The following is a 15,769-nucleotide window of genomic DNA, read 5'->3' on the forward strand; positions in this document are numbered from 1 at the left end:
AGTTTTACGTTCTATGGCTATACTCTGTTGCCTAAAGAAAACGGATGGGTAATGAAAATGAATGATTGTAAATGAATTGGTGGTATTATTGGCTCAAAATGTGGTATCAGTTAAAATATCATCAGAAAATCCAACTTCGTCGATGAAGATATGAACTTCTACTAGAAATTCCCATAATTTAAAGTCTATACTACAATATTAGTTTTACAGTTAATGTTTGATCATGTGTGTGTGTCACCCACTACATAATTACAAACTTCAACTTCTACTACTGATTTTAAAATTTCATACTTACCACATTCATTGATCTGCGAGTTTGGAAATCGTGAAACATCCTTTCGATCTTCTTGCCACCTTCTTACAAGTTCTCGCCAATTTTCAGGAAATCCATAGGAAAATTCCTCACTAATGTATTCTGGTAAAACGTCTACAAATAGAAAAGCAAAAAAGTAAACTTAAATCTTATATATAAAAGAGAACGTACAAAATCCTTTGTTCCCTCATCACGCTAATACGGCTGAACCAATTTCTTTTATTTTTGGGGGGTTATTAGGATTTGGACCCTAGATGGTTTTTATCATATCACTTTAATTTTTAATTACCAGTGTCTTGAGATAATTGACCATTCAAGTGTCCATAACGTACAAATCCTTTGTTAGTTATTCATCATAGGTAAAAATAAACGTATTTATATGCAACCCGCATGACCGTGTCACTCGGCGGGTTAACATAAATGACAGGCGATATAATGTTAACATTTACTGCAATCTAATATGGTTTTTATCATATCACTTGAAAGCGAAAAAGTAAAAATTATCTAAGTAACAAAGTTTATTGCGTTCCGGGGTGACCGCAGCGAAGCGGGGCGGGTTAACATAAATGACAGGCGATATAATGTTAACATTTACTGCAATCTTCTATGGTTTTTATCATATCACTTGAAAGCGAAAAAGTAAAAATTATCTAAGTAACAAAGTTTATTGCGTTCCGGGGTGACCGCAGCGAAGCGGGGTGAACGCTGCTAGTTTATTATAAGAATTTTTTATAGTTAACAATATACATAAAAATTTTCGTTTGTATTTAAGTGCATTTAACAAGAATCTGGTATAAAAACGCGTACTTCCATATTTCGCTCTACTTACAAAGGGATATGAAATCATTTCATAAACAAGGTTATTATTATTATTATTATTATTATTATTATTATTATTATTATTATTATTATTATTATTATTATTATTATTATATAGGGAGATACGAAAACTTTACGGTTTATTTACTGAACATCATGTCTAAGGGTTCCGATCGAAGAAGATAGATCTTACTTCATTTGTTTACAACGGGTCCAGTACAACAGTTTCATTTAGTTATTTTCATTTTGATTTTATTTATTTATTTATTTATTTATTTACAAGCAATTATGGAAAGCTGGAAACAGGAGATGGGGTAGAGGGATAGAAAATTAGAATCTCACACACAAAACTCACATACATGAAGTGAGTAGTGGCGAGGCGTGTCATTTTAGCCTAGTTTATCGAATGTCAGGTTGGTCATTGAATGGGGGAATAGGACGTCGTGATACTTATCCACAGCAGTGGCAAGGTCATTGTCCTTTCAAATTAGGAGCTAAATACTATAACACTAGTGATGCTAGTAATTGTTAAAGCAAGAGGATTTGTTTTAATTTAAAAATTTCACCGCCTTACCTTTTACGACTTTCACTATTTTCGTAGAAAAAATGAAGCATTTCTACGATCCTACGAAACGTATTTTGTTAAAGATGTTAAGTATTTTGATTAAACGTATTTTGTTAAGTAATTCACTCCCTTATTATTGACTGATTTTAATCCCAAGAGGAGGAATGATTGGGACATCTTAGAAAAATATATACAATGTTCCACCAAAATATTTTTTTTCTTAAACGAAAATTAACGTGGAATTTGTTTTTACATGGGGAGAGGTATTTTTTTTTTTTTTCTCCTAAGAACGTCAATCTTAAGCTGTGGGAATCATTGAGAAGACCACGATCGAATGACTTTACGGGAAATTTTTCGTCGAAAATTGTTTAAAGAAGAAATCTTCGAACTTCGGGGAAATTTATTTCTATTTAGCAGCTTATCCTTCACTGATTTCAATTGCAAACAAGGAAAATAGTTGTAATGCTCTATATAAAAAATACACTATGTTTTATCCAAATCGAATAATTTTCACGTAATTATACAGTAAAATTGTTTTGTGCGTATATATGTAAAATTGGAACGTAGTATGGATTTACTCCCTCTTTCGCCTTATTCTTAATTGATTGTAACCTCAAACAATAGTTATTTCGGTTTAAGTTATAAGAAGGTACGTAGAAGTTCATTAAAAATCGGATTCCACAAACGAGAGATATCGTGGTACAGACAACACACAAGTGCCGGAAGAGTCGAATGGTAGAAGCTCCCTACGATCGGTTCAATAAATCTTAAAGACAGAAAACAAATTGATTGATTGGTGAAAGGTCAATATGGACATCAGCCCTGATTAGTTTATATTCACTCTGTAACTAAATACAAGAAATTGGCTTAAGTAGATTACAAAGAAAAATAGATTTAATTTAATTTTGAAATCTTCGCTCTTTACCACAACTTTCCTCCTTATGGACATACCCTAAGATAGCTTATGACTGTGACAACTTCTAACATACGATGTTTCATCTAACATAACTGAAACAAAATATGTTTATTCAATTTCTTTTAAAAAAATGTTCCACTAATTTTTCGAATTATACTATTTTCTATATCGCTGGATGTCCCTTTAAGTCTAAACGCAATTTTAACGTGTTTTTGTCATACAGGATTCTACAACTCTAAATGATTCAGTATCTATGTAATACCACGAATTTAAAAACTGAGCCCATTAATCGTAGGCGTGAAATCAAGCTCTTTGGTTACCAAGGAAACATGTTAAATCAATGAAACATTTTAAGACTTCTCTCTCACTGTATCTACCTAAAGATCTATCTCTTTATCACTTTTTGATCAATCAAGTACTGTTAACTTTCTAATGTGTTATTCAGGCCCTTGCCCACCTTAGATTTTCTAAAGTTATACAATAACACCATTAAGTAATGGTTTGCGTCTACGCACCGCAGAATTTGCGTTTCAGTAGAGTGCGTATATAATTGCTTGCTCCATTGTGCGTTGAATTGCAATCCATGAATTTTCCAAAGACTGAAACGTAAGGTGGAATCCAATCTACAACGCATCAGAAATGACTGTCTAATTTTTTCATTAGCTTTGACCGATTTTGTAAATCCAGTTAAAATTACACAATCAACCCAGGGATAGCCCTAGACAATTTGCCGCTCAGTGTAAGAAATAGCCCTCCTTCCCTAGAAAACAATCTTAAAAAACAATCCTAATATGAAGTATGCAACTCTATCGTAAATTTAGTAGCGTTAATGAAAATATAGAATCCACTAAATAACAATAATATTAAATTTTATTTCACACGCATAAAGGTTCAATGAAACTCTTCTACCATTAGGAGGGAGTGAAAAATCAGTTCCTGGTCTTTCCGGTGGACATTTATGACCTCTTTTCAATATATTGGTATCATTTAAAGACGAAATTCACCGTGCCAGATCAGTATAAATTTCAAATACTTTATTTAATTTTTGTGTGTTTGCCCTCACTGATATTGGTATGATATTGATTTCGATATTGCTGGGTACACTATTAGAGGTACTTAGCATGACTTCATTTTCCAGTTTTACTTATTGCATTGCATTATCGTGTGTTACGTTTTCTTCCCCGTTCTATTTCAGACTTCCTTTTCCAGGTAATTGTAGTTTGTCTCATAAATGTTTTAATTGGAGATCACTGCGCCACTAGGATGTGCATAATATGGAATGACACAACACTAAAAAATTTTTATCACCTTATTACACACTGTAACCCTATATTCAGTAGCGGCGATAATGGCCGAGCAGACTCTATGATGAGGATGAGGGAACCCCCGAGACTCAAAGGCCCTCTCAAGTTATGAAACTCGTTTCTCATATGGTTTGTTCTGCGGAGAAAAAGTGTAGAAGCAGTTTGGACGCCACTGCCTACAAGATCTACTAGATCGGATCCTCTCCAACTAACAACTAAAATCTACATAACTGGAGCAATCAGCAGTTCACAGGAGGTCAAATTCATTATAATGTCATATCTCAATTAAAGTTAATTCAATTTAAAATCTGACCATGGCAAGTCACTTTTAAAAAAATAGCAGTCTTACAGTTTCGGGAAGCTATCATTACCTTCATCAGGCACATTATGTGATGAAGGCAATGATACATTCCGAAACTGTAAAACTATTAAGGGATTTGCTTTGGTCAGTTTTTACTTTTATTTAAGGCAACGTAGTTCCAAAGCTAGAATGAATGGCATTCAGATAATTCTTTAATATACAAATTTCATATATATCGCCATCAGTGGCGTATTTAGGATTTTGTTTCGGGGAGGGGCTATTACACGGGGAAGCAGGGGGGCAATTGCCCACCTGAGTTTGAGAATTAAATATATTTTAACCGACTGTCTAGTAATATACTAGGAAAAAATTAGAAACCCGTACGTCAGTGGTGGATCTTATCCCCCCCCCCTTCCCCAGGCTAATCTGAAATGACGCTCCTGCAAATACACGTTGAATATTTGTAACCTCATTTTAACTTAAATGATTTCATTTTAGAAAAAAAGGTGGATATATTCAGTTTTATCTGTGTACGATTTTACCTGAAAGAAAATGTTGAGACAAGTTGAAGCTGAAATATACTGATTGCAGTTTCAATGGTAAGAATTGCAGACTGGTAATATTATGTGATATGATACAAAAATTTAGCAGTAAATCTAATTTTTTATTCTATTCATAGAAGAAAAAGAAAACATCCTCTTGGTCTACCTAATTTTCCGGGCTACTTATTCCCTCATCTTGATTGTCTTTAATTCAAATATTTATCTTTCTTTGTAGCTAAACGATGTAAATATTCCTTTGCTATAATAACTGGAGTTCCGTTATGTTGTTATCCGTGCAAGTTGGTGTGGAACACCAGTTTCGCTTCTCACCTCCTATTGGTTTTGGTGTTATTGATTACGGCCGACCTGAATCACAATTAATAACGGTCGAAAGTATGATAGGAGAAAAGAAAGAAAAGTAGCAACTAAGAAAAAGAAAAAGAAAAGTAGAATGGACGAAAGAAATAAAAAGAATGCAGTTCTTACATGAAACAAAGTTTGACAAACACAGTATTATTTCTGAACAAAAAGCACAAGAAAATGGAAAGTCAGTGAAATTCTTAGAAATGGTAGGAATAATGCGAAAACTAACAAATTTACTTCGGGGGGCTTGAGTCCGATAGTACCCCTAAATCGCCACTGTTCGCCAGTAACAGGCTGTTTAAACTTGAGTAAAGATCACGTGAAGAATGGAATTAGAAATACACTTCTACTCAAGTCTACAACTGACCTGCTTCGTGGTGTCGCGTCGCGTTATATACTAAGAGTGTCTATGTGAACGTAAACTAATGCAACGTAAACATAAATTTTGAATGCAATATGCAAATAAACGGGTCATATTAGTTGTGGTTCACTACTTCAAAAACTGTTTTGGTTCGTTTAGGGTGAAACCAATCAAAATTAACTACAAACAAATATAAAAACACCATGAAATATCAAAAGCTGTCTTATTCTCAAATGAAACTTAAAGTCTTATCAGGATAAATATTTTTATTCGGGAATAATAATAAAAAAAAATGAATCGACGAAATTCCTTTAAAAGAGCTCTTTCACTTCAGAGCCCTCTTTCTTAAGTCTGTTGATCATCACTCATCCCAACAGACCCCTACAAATTTATTCAGTCAGACTCCACTTATCCATCACTCCGTCACAGTTTTATCTTACGCCTATCTCTATCAGGAAAGCCTGGCTACAACTTTCCGTGAATAAAATTTAGAGTACCATGTTGTCTATGGACACCACTTCTCTTTCTCTAAAGAGACTTATCACTCAGGCTTCTCTGGACTTTAAAAAAAAAAAACTAAGAGAAACCTCTATAGTTATTTTTGCCTCTATAGTTAAAAAGTAAAATGTACATAACCTACTTTCTCCTATCTAGAAGATAATGGGAATCACTAATCTCAATAAGCTATTGTTCAGGCTTATCCCTAGCTAAGCTAAAAAATGTTAACTGTTAACTTGGTCATCAGACCCAAGAAAATAACTCATTCCTTTCTCTAGGTTAGTCCCTAAACCGATTACTTAGGCTAGTTCCTAATTAGTTCCTAATAAAAAAAAAATAGGGAAAAATCTAAAGCCATCACTCAGGCTCCAGAGAAATCATATATATATATATATATATATATATATATATATATATATATATATATATATATATATATGTATCGAAAAACGTCTCCTTTCAGAATTATGAACTACCGAAAATTCGAAATATCACGTTTCAAAACATCCTGGCTTAGAAACTATAGGACCTATCCCAAGAGGTTTAAGGAATTACACAGGAACTGGTATACGCTCTATCTAAATATCCATGTTTCAGAATTCACCGATACCAGCGAAACGAACGCACCATTAGTACTTAAAGGAGTATCCCTATACTTCAACTTCCTTTTCACAGTTCCTTTCACCGATAACGGAAGATGATAAAACATGGATATTTAGATAGAGAACATACTAGTTCCTGTGTAATTGCTTAAACCGCTTGGGATAGGTCCTATAGTTGCTAAGTTAGGGAGTTTTGAAAAATTATTTTTCGAATTTTCAATGGATCATAACTCTGAAAGGAGGTATTTTTCGGCCCATGTTTATTAGAACTTTTTTCTTTCATTTCGTATAAGGAATCGCCTCCCAAAGTTTGTCGGTGGAGTTACCTACCACCCTGTATATAAAATCAAAGGCGAAGCAGGACCTTTCAACAACGTTGAACGACTCTAAGAGCCATAGGCATCCAACCTCATGAATGCACTGAAAAGCTTCTCTTTTATATAGTTTGGAACCATTCTCGTTTCAATTTTACTTATTTTTATTTTCGCTTTTAAAATCCGCAAAAAAATCTTTTGAATTTGAACAACCGTCCAAAGCCTCTGGAAATTTTCATCGATTCAGTATAAGAAAAACTATACAGGCATGTAAGAAACAATATTCAAGATAAAATTTTAAAATGCATAACACATAAATATGTATATATGTAATTAAATATATGTCTGGGTAGACTTACCTATATTAGTAACAAAATGATTTTATACACATTTACACTAATCCTTTAATTTATTCAAAAAATAAAAACACAGTAAGGGTAGAACACTCGTCCTTACATAGCAAATTTAACTAGCATTACCATGAAGTCAGATTCAAGCAAAAGATTTCATTCAAACTAACTAATCGAATTCACAGTTTACACGGTCCTAAAATTTTCAATTTCACTGTCGAAAAGTTTATATAAATAGCTTTAACTGAGCACATAACGACAATACAAACAGCCTGGTGCATGTCCAAAGCGTGGGTTGGAGCTAAGACATGGCGCGATGTTTGGTACGATGCAATGGAATAATTAAACTTGGCCTTGTTCAGCCTTACGATGTCAACTGTACTTACAAGCAACAGAAAAATAAAAATTTTAAAAATCTATTTTTTATTTTGTTCTGTTAAATTTTTTCTATTTATTTGAAACTTTTCTAGATTTTCAATGTTTACTAACGAAACTCATGACTTATTCCAGGTTTTTTTTTCCCGGTGTACGAAATTCATGGCTTATTCACGGTTTACGTGGGCAGGTGGGCACCCTGGTTCTCATAATATATTTCATATATTACGATTTTGTATATTCTAAGGCAATTTTAGCTGCCCTGCCCCCTAAACTTATCGCCCCGTGAAAATGCACACGTGTTGTATATACAGCGAATTCAAATCCAACCAAAGAAAAGAAAGAAAAATAAACAGTAAAAATCAAAAGTCAAGGACTCTTGAAAACAGTTTTGCCAAACACTCAATAACACAACGCCCATTGTGAAATTCATGATTGAAACGGTAAAATACTTTGTATATAGAATAGGATCTATTTGTTTCAGTAACTTTAGCTGTGAAATTTAGTAGGGTAGGGTAGGGGTGGAGTCTCAATAAATAACGAGTATGTAAATCTGCAATCACACCACAACTACAAGTAATTATAATTAGTAAGTACCATGTCGATTTTTACAAACTCAAATGCAAAATTTGCGTTGCATAATTCAAACATATGTAATAATAAGCCTCACGCCACTTTGAACTGTCTTAAGCTTTTCTTCAAGCATAAGAGAATCAAATGCTTCCTGTTCAACTGAACCATCTTTTCCGGATTTCTCATAGTAATTTTATTTATTATTAACATTTATTGAGTAGACTTATCGTAACACTAACGACTCTATCGTTAACAATTAGTAATCATTAACGACAAGACAGCGGTAAGCAAGGGTGCAATATCTACACACATGTCCCTTTGCGTTTAAGGATAATTTTCACGTGCATGATTGAGGACAAGAGTCGAATGCTACGGAACACAACCGAGATTCCCTAGATTCCGAGATGAGTAAGAAGCTGTAAGGACTGCAGTTAAAAAGGAACTCCGCAAGCGAGAGAATAGGTGAAGTTTCGATTCGCCACACCTTGGGAAATCCTTTGAGTATTTCTAGCTGCTCTTTGCAATTTTTTAACTAATTTCGCACAAATACAACATTTTAATTGATGTTTCAGTTCTTGTATACATTCTAACTGATCTCTAAAATATAATATTTTTATTATTATGTTTTGTCATTGCTGCATCTCTCGATGACCGGAGGCCTTGCTACTGGCTCTGAGTAATTATGTCTTCGTTACATAGACATTCGTTTGCACACGTCAATTATTACTCTAAAAAAGCAGATCTTGGTAGAGATGATATTGCATATAAAAACCTTCAATTTTCCTATTTCTGGTAATTTCCCATAGGACATTTTTTTTTTTTACTATCGTAAATTTATCAAATGTTTGCTCGAAAGAGCTGTCAAGTGTAAAAATAATAATAATAATAATAATAATAATAATAAACAATTTTAAATGTGATATTGAAAGTAATTTCCTTTTAAAAATTAAAATTTGATACCAGTTTTCCAAGTTACTAAGTGGTAAATTGCTATTACCACAATTACTCACAATTTTATTACTATCTACATTATTATATTACCTAAGGCTTATATGAATGCATTTATTTTAAAAATAATACATACCTAAAGGATCACTTGAAATCCCTGACAACTGGTATTTTACTAATTTTGATGAAACGAGGGTTTCGCTCAGCCTCTCAGTTATCTCTGACGTTACCCAGTCTTCCGACACAATCGACCAATCTGAACTGGAAATTTACATACAACAGTTATAAATAGTGATAAGAAAAGAAGATACACCGAAACATGTTAGCTTGACCTTCTTTCTATGGAATCTACAATGTACATCACCTAATGTATCCATTAAAATTTTTTATACTAAAATTGAACAGTAATTGTTATAATTATTGACGAATTTTTAATGGAAGGTTAATTCTCAACCACCCTGCATAAGTTATTACTAGAGACCGAATGTTCAGGCATGAAAAAACATGAAATATGAAAAATAAACAGGAAAACATGAAAAATAGACACTTATAGTTCAAGAAATATACAGTAAAATAGACACTAAAATCTAAAACAAAAAAAAATGAAGATATATATTAATGACGTAAAGAAAACAACTGAAATTGGTCATGCGCAATGTCTAAATAAGCTAGGCTAGAAATATTTTTCATTGTTTGTGGAGTACTTCTTTTGAAAGGAAGAAGCATGACATGTTTTTCTACTGCATTTTATCGCTTCTTGCACTATTCCTAAGTTTTACAGAACTTTACACGCAACACTTCGAAGAAATAAATAATTGGTCACCTGTCGAATGAATGTTTTAATTTTGCACATTTTGGTAATCCACCAAAAGAATTCGTTAATTGCTCTTACATATGATACCGAGACATTAGTTCAACTATCGGAGCTTACTTTAGAAGCACGCAATACAAAGAATAGGCATCATTAGGCATTTAAGCAATGATATGGGCAATATACAGCGAAGTAAGCAAAATATATTTTTGCTGAAATTGAAGTTTTGATCATTCATATGAATTTCAGCAACTTCATTTTTACCATATCTCTAACATTAAAATACTGACACTATGCAAACATTTGGTCTTTACATTTGATATTGTTTTACATGATATATTGATTGAAAAATTACAGTATTATGGGGTGAGAGGAACTAAGCTGTTAATGATCAGATTGTATTTAGAAAGTAGAAAACACGTAGTGTGTATATAAAACAGTCAAGTATTCTTGACATAACAGGAGTACCACATGGAAGCGTTATTGGACCCTTTCTCTTTCCGATATACATTAACGATCTACCTAATTACTTGTTAGAAAACACTGTTATGTATGCCAATGATACGTCATCTGTAACAAAAGACAATAATATTAACACAAAATAATGAAGAAATAAATAAATATGTCACTTGGCTGTTTCACAATAAATTAAAATTGAGTCATAATAAAAGAGAAACATTATCTTTTATCTCAGTAGTTCCATGATTGACACAGATGTTCCTCAGTTAATCTAATAGAAATACACTTAGATGCGAAATTAAACTTGATGTGCATACTGTGCAACTACGTAAAAAATTATCAAAAGCAGTGAATGTATTACGAAATTAAAGATGTCTGTAAGTAAAAATTTATTAATCACTGCATATTATATATACTTCCATTCTCATTTCACATATAGCATTTTATTATGAGGTGATTCTTCCAGAGCACAAATGTATTTTAATGGCAAATAAAAGCTACAAGAATATTAACAAGAATTCCAGAGAGAGAATTTTGTAGACGTTTTTTTCAAATATTTTCAAATATTGACCGTTTCCTCCATGTATATACTAAACTGCCTTATGTATGTATGTATAAAAAAAACTGTGTAGATCAGTGTTTCTTTCAGAAACAATTTTCCGGAGGGGAGCACTACTGATACTATTCTATTTATTATTATATTATAGACGTATTATTTTGGTCTCCGGGGGTCACTCTTAGGGTTCCGCGGAGGGCAATACCCCCCAAAAGCAGGTCTGGAAGAAACACTGGTGTAGATTATGTTCTTGGAGTACTCTTTGCTCACACAATACTAGGTACAAAAGTGAAATCGATCTTCCCTAAGTTAGACTGAGAAAAATCCAAAATAATTATAGTAAAGGGCGGAAGTTGATTAAATGTCATATTTCCTCTGCTATTGCGGACACAAAGCCCATCAAATACACATAGTATTACACTTCGTTTTAAAGTAAAAGTGATAATTTTAAAGTGCATAATTTTGCACATTTTGCACATTTTCAGATTTTAGGTTATTTTTTCCGATCTTAGATAATTTTCTTGTAATTTTATCTAAGTTTCAATGATTTTATTCGTCAGTTTTGGTAAGCTTCAGTATTTTTTCATTATCGCTTGTCACTCTTTTAATTTGGTTAATATACTCCAGACCTTGCACCGAGGTAAACATATTTTCTCATAACATAGAAATCAGGAATAAAAAGGATCTGAACTACAGATATTAGTCTTTTTTCCTATCTTACCAAGCCAATGGTGATGTACTGCAGCCGTATGGAGGATAAGTGGGAAAAAATGGAATTATCATCTTCATTCAATATTTCCAAAATTAATTATGTGTTTATTTTAAAAATAATTTCTGTACTTAAATTTGTTACATTTTTGACTCAATTGAGAGGAGTAACAAACTCTTCTGTTATATTTACAGTATATTTTTCATTACAATAAGAATAATAAGTAGATTTATTGAACTCTTTCTTCTATGTTTGTGTTAAAGGTGATTCATTACTTTTTTAGGCTAAACTGCCGCAGATGGCGGTCCCGGATAAGACTCACATTAATCTGTTTTCAACGTTGTATTACAACTTATCTGTTTTTACTTTCATATATCTTACATACAGGTATCTCTGTTTCATTTCTGGCCCTCACTATTCACTATTAATCACAAATATTTCTTACTTTCATGCTTCTTTTGCTCTTTCCTACATCCGTATGCATCAATATAAGTATTACTGCGCAAAATTAGTACGTTGGAACTATTAAGTGTTGCAAACTACATACTACTTATAAGTGACTAAAACAATGGGGCCGATTAAATATTGTGTCTTCCCGAGTGTGACATAATGTCATGTGGTATTTAGTCCACTTTGCACACACAATTTTATTGATAAAAAAATGTTATTTACTTACGTTATGAAACATAGATGTGCGAGCGTCAGCGAAGGAAGAGGACTAGAAGCCCCGCAGAGCTCGTTTTCTTCCACCTTGACCTCATGATAATACGATGTGACATTACGTCACGCTCGTGTGGTACAACTTCAATGTAAATCTAATCTCACCGTTCCCCACCATTACAGCAGCATACATATCCTAAGTTAGTTAATAACATAGTGGGTTTAAAACAATGTCAGATTACGCTCTACTGGCTCCTTACTTTATATCGCATCAATCCGCGAACACATACAGTTCACAATTTAACTTATAATTATATTTCACAATTTAATTCTCCTTGATCACTCTACAGTGATGATCTTCTAAAGTCTGTTACTCTCATTTTTACATTCCGTCTGATTCTGTTCATTTCTCCGTAAATTTTGTATTTCGGGGCCGCCATCTAAGGCAGTTAACCCTCTTATTTATATATATATATATATATATATATATATATATATATATATATATATATATATATGTGTGTGTGTGTGTGTGTGTGTTTTGATATTTGTTTGGCTTCTTTCTTTAACATTCTTATGAATTTCTTAGTTGAATTTTTACCTTTACACATGACAGGATTTGTTTTAGTTCCATCGCTTTTTAGAATATAACAGAATCCAGACGTTATATATAGATATATATATAGTTATATATAGATATATATATAGTTGCATGAAAACCAGAGGAACGTAACTATTTTCACAGGTTTATAGGAGAGGAAAATAAGTGATTTCAAAAGAAAAATTTGAAAAATAATAAGATAGTAAAAATATTATTGAATAGTAATCAAGGCATTACAAAATGGATATCAACACTACACAAATGACAGGATAGCTAATTAAAATAGTAATTCAGTTTCGTGCTACACACTATTGAAATGAGATGTGCTACACATGGAATGAATGCTACACGTTCCTCTGACTCTGAGCAGATTGTTTTAAAGGAATTGTTCTTACGGCCATACGTTTAGCAAATTATAATATCCTTCAGTTTTCTTATTGCGAGCTCTAACTAGAAACACTAAACATTGTCATCTAAATGTTAAAATAGCACCACTAAACACTAAAATAACATGTAATCATCATCATCATCATCACTACCACAGCGATGCACGCGATGCAGAAATGGCGTGGGTCAAGGGAAACTTCACCCACGACCCACTGACCCACCACTCATTGTGACTCACGACTCACTTGACCTACTTTGACCCAGCATGATCCACTCTGACCCACCACCAACCATGATTCATACTGACCCACCACCCACTGAAACCCATCGTCATCAACTCTGACCCATGACCCACACCCTCCTCTCCTGACTAAAGAGTTTACATCTGTATTAGAAAAGGCTGTGAAATTATTACTTATCGCGGTTTGAATTTTTACGGTCAATCGCTCAAGCATCACTCTGTTACAATACCAGTGGATCTGACCTTTACGATATAAAATGCTAAATTGTTTGTCATGGGCCAAATTACGATGAATTTCAATTTAATTATCATATATAATTATTTTCTTATTGAATTACAGGTACTTTTCAGTGGAAAATAGGATGAAATTTGAGGGTAAAGTAGGCCAACGTAAAGACAAAAAAAAAAAAAACCTAAAATTTTTCATATAATTAATTAAGCATACCGTACAAACTTAAAATTTCCATGTAAGCTTACACTATAAATTGTATGTCTATATTTCTCGCAACTCTATGGCTTGATTGCCTTGTGCTTTGAACGCTCCATATAATAAACACAAGCTTCAGCAATTATTATAATAGAAAGCAGTTAAAATGCGAAACACTGTAGTTCTTGTTTCTCAATTCTATTTCAAATGTGGCTGACCCGGACCACTAAACTTAGTTATCCATTTAATAGGTAGATGATATTTCAGATCAGCATACGAAACTGAAGTATTCGTCAATAAATTCTTAGAATTCTGACCAATATTTTAAAAGTGATACAAATTTTTCAGAGTTCAATTCAGGATGTTTATTGCTAAACATTAAGGATAACCAAGAATAGATAAAATAACTTCTTAGTTATTAGATAAAAATGCTAACTTCCTACCATATAATACTGGATAATTTCGAAAAACATTTCTAAATTTCGATAAAATTAATTTTGGAAAACATTTCAAAGTCATATGCTTCCCCTAAAGAAAATGCATTTCACGTACAGAAATCTTGTCTTGTGTGAGTTGCGTCTTAAAACTTTGTGAAAATTCAATCACCTTGACCACGATGGATATATTTAATTTATACAGTCTTAATCCAACTTATTCCAATGGATATTAGGACATGATCCAAATACCCTTCGGTACTTCAAATATACTTAAGTATCACCAACTTTCAAACTAGGAGGTAAATAATTAAAAGTTTCAAGAAAATAGGCAAATGGATTATAAAACTCAGAAGATAGGATTATCAATAGTTTTTATATACCCTACGCTTAATAGAAACCAATTTAGGTATTCAACTGATTACAATTTCTAATCTATTCCATTTCTTATTCATGGTGTAAAACAAAGTGTGCGTGAGGGGTGATTCTACGTATAAAAACATCCAGAAAACGGTTTCTGTTCAGAGATAAAGAATGACTGGAATCATTGCTGACTTCTTTTGGATCGATTGCCGCATTAGTTCCCCGAAACACTGTCGTTGTTTTAGTAATAGAGTGCTTCAAACTAGAAGCCGTGTTCTTGATGTTGTTGCATGAGCTTTCCTGTTTCCTTTTATGCGTAGAAACACGTGAAGTACAGCCACGTACTTTATTTACAGCCTGAATATTTTCCCATTACTTTTATACGAAACAGTCTTCAAGAATTTCAATAAAAGTGTCATTTTTGTAACACTTTTTAAATGACAGCAGTCAGACACATACCCAGAAATTCATTTCGAGGAGGGCTCAAGGCTTTTGCGGACGCCCAAATTCAGAATGAATTTTAAAATTATTAAAATTAGAATTTGCGATAAATTTTACACGTGTCGACAATTTTGCGTAAAATTGTAGTACTGTTAAGCCTATATTTAAAAAAATATCGGAATTTTAAAGAAGAGGGGCTTGACAGCAGTATCAACCAAATGAAATTATGGTTAACCTAGTTTCGTAAGCTCTCTTACCTGTTCCTCCTAGTATTGTCTAATTGGATTAGTTGCCCTTCTTTTCCTCTTGTATCTAGGGTTGTCATCATCTGATGTTGATGATAAAGATTCCGGGCCAGAACTAGGTACATAATCATAACTTGAACATGAACTCAAATGATCTTCGTTTACGATACTATTAAATTCAGTGTTCACCCGTTGTCTTGGCGTTATTCAATTCTGTTGTTGATGGTAACGATCCCGGATTAGCAATAGGCACATAATTATTACTCGAACAGGGAGCGCGGTGGCTCAGTG

At 33.0% G+C, this 15,769-nt stretch overlaps 1 protein-coding gene across 1 annotated transcript in view; it reads right to left on the bottom strand.

Moving 5' to 3' along the window:
- The window catches only part of LOC145684552 (uncharacterized), a 40,597-nt gene extending 26,976 nt beyond the window's left edge, over positions 1–13,621 (bottom strand). The window contains exons 1-3 of the mRNA XM_081756946.1: positions 13,566–13,621; positions 9,281–9,405; positions 296–427 (exon numbers count right to left, since the gene is read on the bottom strand). Of these exons, the coding sequence (XP_081613072.1) occupies positions 296–427; positions 9,281–9,405; positions 13,566–13,621 (313 nt within the window). The remainder of the gene's footprint in view (positions 1–295; positions 428–9,280; positions 9,406–13,565) is intronic.
- Between the last annotated feature and the right edge of the window lie 2,148 nt (positions 13,622–15,769).

The sequence above is a fragment of the Thermobia domestica genome, chromosome 5 (genome assembly GCF_964235325.1).
Source record: "Thermobia domestica chromosome 5, izTheDome1.hap1.1, whole genome shotgun sequence".
NCBI classification, from domain to species: Eukaryota; Metazoa; Arthropoda; class Insecta; order Zygentoma; family Lepismatidae; genus Thermobia; species Thermobia domestica.